General features: G+C 34.8%; 1 protein-coding gene across 3 annotated transcripts in view; it reads left to right on the forward strand.

Moving 5' to 3' along the window:
* The window catches only part of GLS (glutaminase), an 85,420-nt gene that overhangs the window by 10,615 nt on the left and 59,880 nt on the right, over positions 1 to 14,925 (forward strand). For all 3 annotated transcript variants that reach the window (XM_061440459.1, XM_061440478.1, XM_061440468.1), the window contains exons 2-5: positions 3,652 to 3,748; positions 4,088 to 4,209; positions 8,591 to 8,720; positions 9,677 to 9,756. In XM_061440459.1, coding sequence (XP_061296443.1) covers positions 3,652 to 3,748; positions 4,088 to 4,209; positions 8,591 to 8,720; positions 9,677 to 9,756 — 429 coding nt within the window. The remainder of the gene's footprint in view (positions 1 to 3,651; positions 3,749 to 4,087; positions 4,210 to 8,590; positions 8,721 to 9,676; positions 9,757 to 14,925) is intronic.

A 14,925-nucleotide genomic window follows, 5' to 3' on the forward strand; every position in this document is an offset into this window, starting at 1 on the left:
ATATAAGTTACATAAGCAGGGTGACAATATACACAGCCTTGGCATACTCCTGTTATGATCTTTTTTTTTTGGTCATTAAAACTTAAACACAGAAATATCCTAGTTACTATATATTCCAAAAACTACAGTTTTTAGCTTTTGAGTTTTAGTGGTGAAGTATAATATCATTAAGCAGTGCCACAAAGTAGTATTAAATTTGGGGAAAGAAAGTGTTAGTTGCTCAGTTGTGTCTGACATTGCAACCCCATGCACTGTAGCTCACCAGGCTTCTCTGTCCATGTAATTCTTCATGCAGGAATACTGGAGTGGATAGCCATTCCCTTCTCCAAGAGATCTTCCCGACCCAGGGATTGAACCTGGGTCTCCTACATTGCAGGCAGGTTCTTTACCATCTGAGCCACCAGGGAAGCCTGGGGAAAGAAGTGGGGAGGGAGGTAATGAAATCAGGAAAGGTCTTTGGGGTAATTTCTGTGTGGTTGAAAGTTTGGGGAGAACCTTTGCATTTGTTCCCCAGACTATTGAAGTAAATTCATTTTCAGATCAGAGTCTGAGCTTTTAAACGCTCAGATTGGTAGTACTTTTTTTTAAATCAATTTTGAACTCTTTTTTATACATTTATGTTTATTATTTATTTTGTGAGCATAGTATTTTAGGGATGACTTAAATATCTCTCCAATGGATAAAAATTAGTCTCTTGTCCAAAAGCAAGTAAATATTTAGCCTTTTATGTTAGCTGTGGTAATAAACATGGTCATTTAAAATTCTTTGCCCTATCTACCATAAGCTAAAGAACTTTATATTTTATGGTACTTAACACAGCTTTTAGGCAAAGCAAATACCATTTACTGGTGTGGTAAATACATAGAAAGCTTATTCTGCAGTTTTTTAAAGTGATAAACAACTATTATCTGAAGTTTATTTAACAAGCCATTTTCTGTAAATAATTGGTATGTTATTTTCCACTGATTGTTTTTGACAGCTGGCTCAATTTTTCTTTAAATATTAAGTCATCAGTACTGTTGAATGCTGTTTAATGGTTTTAGATCAGGGTATGATCTAGAAAAATCATACCTTATAAAAGTAATTACTAGCTAGTAAGTTTAAGAGCCAGCAAAACTGTAGAGGCATATATTTTCGACTCTGAATTCAGAGGAACGAGGTTTCTAAATATATCTCTACCACTGTGTAGTCTTGGAAAGTTTGTTGACCTGTCTGAGCCTCTGATAAATGGGGACAGAGTCAATCTGTTTTTTTTTTTTTTGGTCAAACAGTAAATATACTGAGCATCCACTGTGTACCAGGAACCATACTTTATTTTGGATAATAGTATTTTTGTCATCATTGTAGGGATTGAATTAGAGTGCATGTAAAACAGCTAATCAGAATACTTAACAAAAGTTATCCATAATTTTTAACTCTTATAATTAAAATATCCCAAATATATTTTAAAAATTTCTCTAAGAGCCAAAATTGTTTTAAGGAGTAATTATATATCCAGGATGTATGTTTAAATTACAATAATCCTATGTGTTATTTTTTTTAAAACATTGGCATGAAATTCTGGTACTTTATAGGGTTGACTTGAAAAACAAGAAGCTGGTATGATAGCTTTGAAAACAAGTATAAATGACATTAATGCCAACATTAGTGTTTGAGGATAAATTTTATATGTGCATGTCTAAATGTATATGCTCTGTGAGCCGACACTGTATTCTGTTGTCTTTTAAAATAGAAATATACGGACCACTCTCTAATTTTCTCTTTCTTGAAATAAAGGTAAAGCCCTTTCCAGACATTTTATATACACATGCATACAAATACATGCATGTATTTGTACCTTTGATTTTAATAAATAGTGATGGGTGGGGAGGAGATTGGTCTACCCTAGATCTATAATTCTTATAACATCACTATAATACATATGATAGTCATGAATGTTCAAAATATTAAACTGTGTTCATTTCAGTTTCAGAGCCCCCCAAAATAAAATATTTATAGGTTCATTGTAGTTTATCTGAAAACTTTGCAATGAATAGGAAAAAATTTTTTCTTCATTAAAAATTTGGTTAATCATAGCATCTTATACCCGGAGAAGGCAATGGCACCCCACTGCAGTACTCTTGCTTGGAAAATCCCGTGGACGGAGGAGCCTGGTAGGCTGCAGTCCATGGGGTCGCTAAGAGTCAGACACGACTGAGCGACTTCACTTTCACTTTTCACTTTCATGCATTGGAGAAGGAAATGGCAACCCCCTCCACAGTGTTCTTGCCTGGAGAATCCCAGGGACAGTGGACCCTGGTGGGCTGCCGTTTACAGGGTCGCACAGAGTCGGACACGACTAAAGCGACGCAGCAGCAGCATCATCGTATACCAGCTTATTAATTAATTAAGATTTTAATATATTTTTATGGTAACATTTTTATTCTAACAGTCTTTATGATTTGTGGCATTTGATGTGTATATGTAAGCCTAGGTCACTTTAGAAATAGTCACTACAACTACTGACAATTGATTACTTTCTGCCAAGCAGGGCACTGAGGGTATTGAATGTATTAAGTCAACTGATTCTCACATCTCCCTTTCTCAAATGAGGGAACTGAATCACAGAAAAGTTAATTAATTTACCCAAGGTGACTTGACTAGTAAATATTATAGCCAGGACTTGAGAACTTGTACACTAATCTTTTCTTAATTACTGTCTCCCTCAGATTTTACAGTCAGGTTAATTATTTGAACTATATCTTTATATAACTGTTTATAACAAATATACGACTATAATATATGTGTTATATTCAAGGATTCCCTCAAAGCTCAGTTGGTAACGAATCTGCCTGCAATGCAGGAGACCTGGGTTCACTTCCTGGGTCGGGAAGATCCCTGGAGAAGGAAATGACAAACCAGTGTTCTTGCCTGGGAAATCCCATGAACAGAGGAGCCTGGCAGGCTATAGTACATAGAGTTGCAAAGAGTCGGACACAACTTAGCAACTAAACCACAACCATGTTTTACATAGGTATGCTACTGCTGCTAAGTCGCTTCAGTCGTGTCTGACTCTCTTCGACCCCATGGAATCCCGTCCCTGGGATTCTCCAGGCAAGAACACTGGAGTGGCTTGCCAGTTCCTTCCCCAATGCATGAAAATGAAAAGTAAAGTGAAGTCGCTCAGTCGTGTCCGACTGTTTGCCACCCCATGGACTGCAGCCTACCAGGCTCTTCCGTCCATGGGATTTTCCAGGCAAGAGTACTGGAGTGAGTCGCCATTGCCTTCTCCATTACACATGTATAATCATCCTATAAAAAAACAATAACAACAGAATGAAATATTGACTCTTACCTGAACATTTTCTAGGCTCATAGTTAGTATTGGGTGATTGTATTGTATTAGGCTATACAGGAAGAAATTGCCATAAAAGATAATTTAGGATTACAAAATATCTGTGTAAATTAATGAATATGTTTTAAACGTACTTCTCAATGTGGTTTCAGTAATACTGTTTGATTTTGGTAAATCGGCATTATTAATGTGATAGTAGGTCTTGAGGAATCGATCAACTGTAGTCTGCTTCATTGATTATTTTTAAATGGATGTAGCTAAAATCTACTTGAAAGTTCACATAAGAGTTAATTTTGTGTTCTTTTTTTCCTCTTTAGTAAAATAAAACAGGGTCTGTTACCTAGTTTGGAAGATTTGCTGTTCTATACAATTGCAGAAGGACAAGAGAAAATACCTGTTCATAAATTTATTACAGTAAGTTTTTATATTTTTCTATCCTAACTTTTAAAAACCAGTAATATGAAGCAATATACGGTGATATTGCAATGTAGTCTTAAAGTCATCTGACTGACACTATTTCTCTTATTTTCAAATTTTCATCATGCTCATTTCAAGGTAATCAATGAAAGGAAATGAAAGAAACAATGAGAAACTTTTCCAGAAAGAGGGTAATAGTGACACTAAGATGCCATATATATATATTCAGGTCTTGGGTAGAAGTTTTTAAATACAGGAATTAAAAACTTGTAGTTGGAATAAGCATATACATTATTTGCACTATGTATTTACAGACTCTTATTTTTTTAAAAACAGGCACTCAAATCTACAGGATTGCGAACGTCTGATCCCAGGTTGAAAGAGTGTATGGATATGTTAAGATTAACTCTTCAAACAACATCAGATGGTGTCATGCTAGACAAAGATCTTTTTAAAAAGTAAAAATTTCTGCCAAACCGTTAATGGTCATTTGCTATGCTATGTTTTTTTTCTTTTAAAACAAAATTGCATCTTTGAAAGCCAGTGCTGCTTGTGTAACTGAAAAAAGAGGGGAGGGGATTTATAAACATCAATTGCTTAGAACAACTTGGTGCACATTAAAGTTCTGTAATATACTGGGTCTAAGAGTATACCTTGAAACTGTTCTGAGGAAATGTAGCCATGGATGTTTCCAATTTATAATACCTGGAGACTGCATTAAGTTTGAATGCAACACACTCTGTCCTGTTTAAATTGATCTCTAATTCATCTGCATATCTTGCAGCCTTTCTCAGCATGGTCTCTGTTTCTTTTCTACAAGTTGATTTAGATGACATCATAAAATGGGAAGGCTTCAGGCAGCCGGCATTCATTAGGTTTACATGCCTCCATTATCTGCTGCTCTCCTCAGAGCAGACATAGGCTTAATGCATAGGCTTTTTTTTTTTTCCCAGAGTATCTAAAAACTTAATGCTAACTTTGGACATTAATGCCTTGATTTGCTTAAATGAGAATATTTTTATTTTCCTATATTTGCCAATCTTTATTTTCTTTAATGTGTTCCTACTAGTCTGATTGCTTAATAATTTGATAGACAAGTTTGTCATGGAACCCAAGGAAGTATATGGTATTTTACAACTAAACTTGAGTGAGAACTAAAATAAAACTATAAACACTACTGTTAAACCTTGGCTTTTTCCTGACTATAGGCTTAGGTTGAAAAGAATTCCAGCATCTACCTTGAAAGTTTATTTGTATGTATGTATTTTTATATATTTTTATTTTATTGTCTTTTGGGGGCTAGATGATTTATTCTAGATATCTGCTGAAATATCCTGGAATATTAAGTCATCTGAAGGTATAAGTATTTAACTGAGATCCTCCCAAGTATCTTGGCATACCATGAAGCAGTGAGTGCTGTCAATTTTAGATCTCTGTCTTTTCACCACATGGTTCTTGATGCTGTTAACTCTGCTGACCTTATAAAGTGTAGATTTTAGGTTCATGTTGGAATTGATATTAGGAATTTTGGGTCTTCCGAACCTGTTCTTTGTGAAGGGAAGGAAATAATTTCTAGTTAGCTGTATTTTTGCAGTAAGATTATTTTGTTTTTAGTGGTCATGAACTCTGTGCAAAGTGCCTTCTGGGGAGTTATTTCAGTATATCTGAGAATAAAGTTGTCAGACTTGATTCAAGATAGGTATGTTGATTGTGGGTATGAGCAATTACTTTGAATTCCTACATGAAAGCAGTATTTTATATCTTTTCAGCACTGGTTAAGGTTTTTTTGTGCTTCATAAACATATTGTTGTGTTTAAATATGAAATTTGAAAAAGTAATTTAAATACACTGAGTAAACAGAAAAGCATAAAATTTTCTACTATAAGTATATTAAAAATAACAACATTATTTTAAACACTAATCCAATTAAAAAAAAAAAAAAACCTGACAATTGTAATATAGGCAGTTCCCAACTTGACAGATGCTTAGTGGTCTATGTGAGCAGGCAGTGGAAGAGTTTATGTCTATAGGCATATGATTTCTCTTTTCATTCCTAGAATGAGATTCAGAACCTCTGACCGCTAACCTTTTCAGGTCACCTGGAAAGGTGATTGCTTCAGAGAAGTATTTTCTCTGTTTTCAAAATTAGTTTTCTAGTTAGTGTTGCCAGAAATAAACTATCTCACTTTTCATGCAACTGGGAAAGCAGATGTTATAATGGAATTCATTTTCCCAGAGAAGTAATTTATAAAGAAAGGTGGAAAGGTTTGGTTGAAGTCAATGTGTTGACATTTTACCTAAAATACCTTGTTGGTTAATATATATATTCAGCCTTTGAGGGTAATCTGAGAAGCATCTAGAATTTTTATTTAAATGGGAAAATAAGTTCTAAGCATACTTTTTTTGGGCATAGTCTGTTTGAAAGTTGGAGACTGCCTGTACCTATCTAGATACTCAATTGTTTTTAATGCTAATAGTCTTAGTAGAAGTAGAAAATTTGTGTTGAAAAGGAATACCTTATTCATTCATATATTTTTAGCCATGTAAGTATTAGAAGTATTATCATGTGTAACCATAATTTTTTTATCATCTTGTTTTGGAGGAAATGAGTGGTAATCTTTGTATTTATTTGATTTTTCTTTGAAAATTCTTATCCACTATGTTATTTTACTAATGAAAAATTATATTTGAAATATTCTATAAAACACTGATGGTGCATAACAGTTGTTAATCATAAACATTTAAGTTAGGGAAAGTAAAATTATTTTTACCAGTTTACGGATGAGAAAACTGAACAAAGAAAGCATTGAGAAAGATGTCACTTGTTGAAAACCATAAATACTTCCTCTTCATTCTACTTTATATGACTTCTGATTTTCTAGTTAGATTCATGACATCCATATTAAAATAACTTCCAAGAAAAAATTACAGATTGGAATGCTCATCATTATGCAGCTAGACACTCTTCTGAGTGATATTGCCTTGACTGGCCACAGTAATTCACCAATGAAGGCTGTTAGCACGGCTTTACCAGCACCTTCTAATAGAATTAAAAAAAGAAAAAAAAATCCCAGTTTCACTGACTATACAGTTTTTATATAAAACCTCCTTTTAAAAATGCTGATTAATTTTGAGTAGGTAAATAGTAGTAAGGTTAATAATTTTTATTTGTTTGACAGTCCTTATATTTTCTCATGCAACAGTTGTTGAAAAAAGGAGGATGTAGATTTGACTTGATACAGAATAGCAATTTAAGATCAGGAATTACCAACTTTTTTCTGCTAAGAAATGTCTTTCCATATATATTACTTGTAACTCTCATGTGCAAGTTGAATTACTGTTTGATGCATATTAAATATTAAGTCAGTGACAAAACTCAATATTAGGTAACATTGAAACTATCATAAAATTTATTGGTTTATTGAAGTAAATATTATCTCTTGGATGTCAGTTATTTCTACATCTACAGCTTAATAATGGAAATTAGGATTATAACTTTTTCATGTTGTAATTAAAGCACATGTTTATCACTGAAAATAACCTATTTTATTTTAAATCAGTGTTTAATTTTATGTTGACCAAGTGAGTATATATTCTGGATTTTGGTCAATAGTTAAAATGTGATATCTGGCTTTTAATTCTAATATGCTATTTCATTTAGAACATTGAATTAAGATACTGAGATAAAAATTTATCATTTACCATGGACTGAAAAATTGAGACTGTCTATTCTCCAACTCTCCTTTTATGATTAGTGCATGTTATTTACTTTCAGGTTACACAGAGTTTTCTTATCTGTAAAATGGGGAAATTACCTTCTTAAAGGGTTCATCTTTTGAGGGTTAAACAGGATAAATAGTACTTGAAGCTTAGTACTTTTTAGTCTGTTACGGGCTTAGTCTTAGTTGGTATAATGGCTTGATGCTCAAGTCTACAGTGTCTTCCTTTATTGATTAAGTGTTCTATTATTGAACTTCTGATACTCACTTAAGATGAGCTTAGAGTATATAGTTGGCTATTAACCTATTTATAAAACTCTTCTTTAGGGTTACATTAATAAATTGATTTTCTAGCTTAAACCCTTTTAAAACAAAGCAGAATATTGATTCAAATTATTAGATTTCATGCTTTCCCATCCACATAGTTTACCATATCATTTAAATAGTTTTTAACAGTGAAACATTTTTATTCTACAGTGTGTTACACATCTTAACAGTGCATAGAATAATGTAAACATTTTTGGTGATTCAAGTAATATAAAATTATTAAACTATTATATATTTTTTTTAAAGTTAAACATTATTTTTGCAAGCGTTTAAGTATTTTATGTTAGAGACAAATCTGACTAAACTAAGTTTTTAGCTTAGAAATGCAGCATTTTCAAAATGTAATTTATAGAAAATATGTTAAAATACGGAATGTTTAGTTTTTTGTCAAGTTTTTTCTTAAGGGACATATGTCTGAGGTTATTTCATGGAAAAATAAAGAGGATATCAGCTATGTATTAAAGGTGGATTTTTGTTAACCAGATGTCATGCTGAATGCTTATCATGTCTGGTAGGTGAAAAAGTCTTGTTTTTAGATGGTCTTGGTACTTAACCTGGTGGAATGCTCTGTTGTTTTAATCTTTGATGCAGTTTTTAGGCTATCTAATTTACTTCTTTAATTTGTTCAGTAGCGTACAAGCAGCTACATGAAAGGGTGCTTGGAGGAAAGAAAATAATGTAGAAAGAGTATAATTTCTAGCATTTGTTTAAAATGTTGAATTTCTTTATTGTTTGCGTATTCTCCTAATATTGTTATTATTAGCAAGTACTAATTTTTTCTCATATTCCACAGATGTGTTCAAAGCAACATTGTTTTGTTGACACAAGCCTTTAGAAGAAAGTTTGTTATTCCTGACTTTATGTCTTTTACTTCACATATCGATGAATTATATGAGAGTGCTAAAAAGCAGTCTGGAGGAAAGGTAATGTTTTTGATGTGAATATTTTCCTAAACGAATAATTGAATAAATTTAGCTAAACTTGAGGTGTAGAGTGTAAAATTATGTGGTTTGTGTTTTGCTAAGTAAGAAATTTAAATGAAACCACTGGATTAAGTTCTTTTAGAGTAACAGAAGTAAACAGAAGTTTAAATCACTCAGTTGTGTCTGACTCTTTGCTATCCAATGGACTGTAGCCCGCCAGGCTCCTCTGTCCATGGGGTTCTCAGGCAAGAATACTGGAGTGTAGCCATTTCTTTCTTCAGGGGATCTTCCTGACCCAGGGATTGAACCAAGTCTTCTGAATTGCAGGCAGATTCTTTACTGTCTGAACCACCAGGGAAGCTTAGTGCTTTGTACTTTTTTTTTAAGTGCTTTTAAAATATTTCAAATATTATGGTTAATTGTTATTTTCGTTAAAAAGAAATCTTTTTGATTTTCAAACGATTAAGGTGACCTTTATACTTTTAATTAATTAAAAAATAACTTCCTGGGAATTTCTGCAGGTATGATATCCTTAAATATTAAATAAAATGTTTACAGTTTTAAAAATCCTCTACATAATATAAGGGCTATTTTATTTATTCTTGATATTAAAAGTTTTTAGATTATGAAACCCTATTATCATGACCCTGATTAAATAAATTTTTTTTCCCTTTTAAAAAAAAATCAATTCCTAGTTCCTCTTAGACTGTTTTTTCTAGGAAGAGAGAATGCAATAGAGAACAGATGGTGACGGAGACTCTGAGAGGTCACTTAGATCTCACTTGTAATCCTCAAGTTATGCCCTTAGTTTTTATGAATATTGTTATAAAAGATACATTACAAACCCAGTGAGTACTACAAAATGTTCATTGGTGGAAGCTAAATTGAGAAATTTTTTTGATAGAAGAGAATATTTTATATTTTATCTGTTGATTTCTTTCCACTGTTTTGGATAGGTTGCAGATTATATTCCTCAACTAGCCAAGTTCAGCCCTGATTTGTGGGGTGTATCCGTTTGTACAGTAGATGGACAGAGGTAAGTTTATTTCAAATTCATCAAAACCAGCTCTAAAACTTAAATTTGCTCGCTGCATAACAATGAGCATGAGGTAGAGAGGAGCATCTTCTCTAATAGTAATTAGCCCCTTGAGATGACATAAATTCAAGAAGGCAAAGAAGTTTAAATTTTAGTTTAATTTTAAAAACTCAACTGAAATAATACTTGTTACTACATTTTGTGAGGCATTTCAGCTACATTATTCACAGTTGTAGTCTTTTTATTTGAATGTTTATTGTTCAAGGAACTAAAGTTACAGATTTGCTTAGGAAAAGTAGATTTGGCAAAATATGAAATTATTCAACTAATGAACTGACCACTAATAGAATTAGTTCGCCTTTCTTCACTTAACATTGGTTACCCATACTGTCATTATTTTTGTTCCTCTTGGCTCCTGATATGATTAGCATGGTAGTTAAGACAATATAATGTAATACGTAGTCTCTTGCCCATCAGTTATTCGCAAAAGATGCAGGATTTCATGAAGCCTATGAAATTTGATTTTCAGGATATAATCACACTGCAGGTATAACCACTGACATCTGAGGATCCAGCAGAATTATAAAAAGGATAAAAATATGAGGGCACCTCAGAGAGAATAATTTGATTTAAAAAGTCAGTCAAGAGAGGCCCTTGGAAAAATGAACAATGTTCTGAAATAGTTTTTAAAGAATGACCTTTTTATTATGCTGTAAATCAGACATAAAGATATCTTATGTTGCAGTTTGGTCTTGTCAGTCAGAAAAATTATGCCAAAAAAAAGAAAAATCATATTATTTACTCATTTGAAGACTTCAGCTCAGAAATAAAATCATTCTGTTTTTTTGTTTGCTTTTTACTAAGGTAATTATTTCTTTTTACATTAAAATGTAACTTACATAAAATGAGATAAAGAACTCCTTGGTGTATACAGCTTGATAAATTTGTTAGATAATTTTATCCTAAATTTTCTTAAAAATACAAATCATAATATCCCAATTAAAGCTTTTATATGTCTCAAGTGCCTTCATTCTAAGTGATACTTTTATTTTTTTACTACTTAATCTTTCTCAAGTATTTACAGTTTTTAAAAAAATGTGATTTAGTTCAATCATACTTAATGATAAGGAATCCGAGGCCCAGAATTTGTATAAAACTGGCAGAGGTGAAACTAGCACCTGGGTCTCTAAACTTCTAGTCCATTATTCTCTCCTTTATGACAGACTTTTATCCTCATCTGGGCCTGTGAAATGAATTAAACACTCATGTGTTGTATTAAAAGTTGGGTGCTGTGAACAGACACAAATTCATGAGAAGACATGGCTTATCCTATGGAATAAATTCCAGTAGGGAGTGGTATTCCTATTTTCTTATATTTGGAGGAAATGGTTTATCATGTAGTAGAAATTTTTATATTTGAAGGAAATTATTATTAGCTAATTCTCATGCATGTCTTTTTTCTTAAACATATTTTGTATATATAGGTGATTCTTTTCATTTAGCCTTCTTATCTAGAGAAATTTTGAGACTTGACTTTGGATTAGATCATCAGATCAGATCAGATCAGATCAGTCGCTCAGTCGTGTCCGACTCTTTGCAACCCCATGAATCACAGCACGACAGGCCTCCCTGTCCATCACCAACTCCCAGAGTTCACTCAGACTCACATCCATCGAGTCAGTGATGCCATCCAGCCATCTCATCCTCTGTCGTCCCCTTCTCCTCTTGCCCCCAATCCCTCCCAGCATCAGAGTCTTTTCCAGTGAGTCAACTCTTTGCATGAGGTGGCCAAAGTACTGGAGTTTCAGCTTTAGCATCATTCCTTCCAAAGAACACCCAGGGCTGATCTCCTTCAGAATGGACTGGTTGGATCTCCTTGCAGTCCAAGGGACTCTCAAGAGTCTCCAACACCACAGTTCAAAAGCATCAATTCTTCGGCGCTCAGCCTTCTTCACAGTCCAACTCTCACATCCATACATGACCACAAGAAAAACCAAGCCTTGACTAGACGAACCTTTGTTGGCAAAGTAATGTCTCTGCTTTTGAATATGCTATCTAAGTTGGTCATAACTTTCCTTCCAAGGAGTAAGCATCTTTTAATTTCATGGCTGCAGTCACCATCTGTAGTGATTTTGGAGCCCAGAAAAATAAAGTCTGACACTGTTTCCACTGTTTCCCCATCTATTTCCCATGAAGTGGTGGAACCAGATGCCATGATCTTTGTTTTCTGGATGCTGACCTTTAAGCCAACTTTTTCACTCTCCTCTTTCACTTTCATCAAGAGGCTTTTGAGTTCCTCTTCACTTTCTGCCATAAGGGTGATGTCATCTGCATATCTAAGGTTATTGATATTTCTCCCGGCAATCTTGATTCCAGCTTGTGCTTCTTCCAGCCCAGCGTTTCTCATGATGTACTCTGCATATAAGTTAAATAAGCAGGGTGACCATATACAGCCTTGACATACTCCTTTTCCTATTTGGAAGCAGTCTGTTGTTCCATGTTCAGTTCTAACTGTTGCTTCCTAACCTGCATACAAATTTCTCAAGAGGCAGGTCAGGTGGTCTAGTATTCCCATGTCGTTCAGAATTTTCCACAGTTTATTGTTATCCACACAGTCAAAGGCTTTGGCATAGTCAATAAAGCAGAAATAGATGGTTTTTGGAACTCTCCTGCTTTTTCCATGATCCAGTGGATGTTGGCAATTTGATCTCCTGTTCCTCTGCCTTTTCTAAAACCAGCTTGAACATCAGGAAGTTCACGGTTCACATATTGCTGAAGCCTGGCTTGGAGAATTTTGAGCATTACTTTACTAGCGTGTGAGATGAGTGCAATTGTGCAGTAGTTTGAGCATTCTTTGGCATTGCCTTTCTTTGGGATTGGAATGAAAACTGACCTTTTCCAGTCCTGTGGCCACTGCTGAATTTTCCAAAATTGCTGGCACATTGAGTGCAGCAGTTTCACAGCATCATCTTTCAGGATTTGAAGTAGCTCAACTGGAATCCTGTCACCTCCACTAGCTTTGTTCGTAGTGATGCTTTCTAAGGCCCACTTGACTTCACATTGCAGGATGTCTGGCTCTAGGTGAGTGATCACACCATTGTGATTATCTGGGTCGTGAAGATCTTTTTTGTACAGTTCTTCTGTGTATTCTTGCCATCTCTTCTTAATATCTTCTGCTTCTGTTAGGTTCATACCATTTCTGTCCTTTATTGAGTCCATCTTTGCATGAAATGTTCCTTTGTTATCTCTGATTTTTTTAAAGAGATCCCTAGTCTTTCCCATTCTGTTGTTTTCCTCTATTTCTTTGCACTGTTCGCTGAAGAAGGCTTTCTTATCGCTTCTTGCTATTCTTTGGAACTCTGCATTCAGATGTTTATATCTTTCCTTTTCTCCTTTGCTTTCCGCTTCTCTTCTTTTCACAGCTATTTGTAAGGCCTCCCCAGACAGCCATTTTGCTTTTTTGCATTTCTTTTCCGTGGGGATGGTCTTGATCCCTGTTTCCTGTACAATTTCACGAACCTCAGTCCATAGTTCATCAGGCACTCTGTCTATCAGATCTAGGCCCTTAAATCTATTTCTCACTTCCACTGTATAATCATAAGGGATTTGATTTAGATCATATCTGAATGGTCTAGTGGTTTTCCCTACTTTCTTCAATTTAAGTCTGAATTTGGCAATAAGGAGTTCATGATCTGAGCCACAGTCAGCTCTTGGTCTTGTTTTTGCTGGAGTAGATCATAGGTAGTTCTAAATCCAAAGGTAGTAAAACAGGCTTTTGTCAGGTAATAGCATGATTGTCACGTTGAAGTTATAGGCTGAATTACAAGTTGTTCATAAATTTGATAAGAAAAATATTCTATTCTTTTTAAATATATATATACATGTTTACTTATTGTCCATCATATACTTAGAAATGAGGTGTCCCTCTGATGTCTCCATTAACTTCTGATTGTCAACGGGTAGTTTTTATAGTGCCCAGTTTCACTATGAATACGTTCCACTAGAATGAATGTGTGCCTGTATTGTGTTGGCTCATTGATGGGGACACCTGGGTACTTTAGCAAATTAAACAGAGATCTCTGCTTTTGGGGTCAGTCACAATTTTTTCATTTTCAAACCAGTTCTCTACTTCATCTGCATCCTAGCAGTTTGGTAACATAAAAAGCTTTCTTTTTGTTCCGTTGTTTATCTCCATGGTGATAATGATTGCCTTTGGTGTAAGCTCTATCAAGTTTGTAAAACTGGATGCTGTTTGTTTTAGTGGGGCTGGAAATTATGAATAGATATGGTTCACAAGAAGAGGCGTTTTTAGAGAGGGGCTCAGAGAACAATATTGAATAAACTGAGCCCCATTTAAAAACTAACCACAGTTTCAGTTCAGCTCAGTCGCTTAGTCGTGTCCGACTCTTTGCAACCCCATGAATAGCAGCACGCCAGGCCTCCCTGTCCATCACCAACTCCCGGAATTCACCCAAACTCATGTCCATTGAGTCAGTGATGCCATCCAGCTGTCTCATCCTCTGTCATCCCCTTCTCCTCCTGTCCCCAATCCCTCCCAGCATCAGTCTTTTCCAATGAGTCAGTTCTTCGCGTGAGGTAGCCAAAGTATTACAGGTTCAGCTTTAGCATCAGTCTTTCCAAAGAACACCTAGGACTGATCTCCTGTAGATGGATTCGTTGGATCTCCTTGCAGGCCAAGGGACTCTCAAGAGTCTTCTCCAGCACCACAGTTCAAAAGCATCAATTCTTCGGCGCTCAGCCTTCTTCACAGTCCAACTCTCACATCCATACATGACCACAGGAAAAACCCTAGCCTTGACTAGACGAACCTTTGTTGGCAAAGTAATGTCTCTGCTTTTGAATATGCTATCTAGGTTGGTCATAACTTTCCTTCCAAGGAGTAAGCATCTTTTAATTTCATGGCTGCAGTCACCATCTGTAATGATTTTGGAGCCCAGAAAAATAAAGTCTGACACTGTTTCCACTGTTTCCCCATCTATTTCCCATGAAGTGGTGGAACCAGATGCCATGATCTTTGTTTTCTGAATGTTGACCTTTAAGCCAACTTTTTCACTCTCCTCTTTCACTTTCATCAAGAGGCTTTTGAGTTCCTCTTCACTTTCTGCCATAAGGGTGATGTCATCTGCATATCTAAGGTTATTGATATTT

This window comes from Bos javanicus, chromosome 2, assembly GCF_032452875.1.
Source record: "Bos javanicus breed banteng chromosome 2, ARS-OSU_banteng_1.0, whole genome shotgun sequence".
In the NCBI taxonomy this organism is placed as follows: domain Eukaryota; kingdom Metazoa; phylum Chordata; class Mammalia; order Artiodactyla; family Bovidae; genus Bos; species Bos javanicus.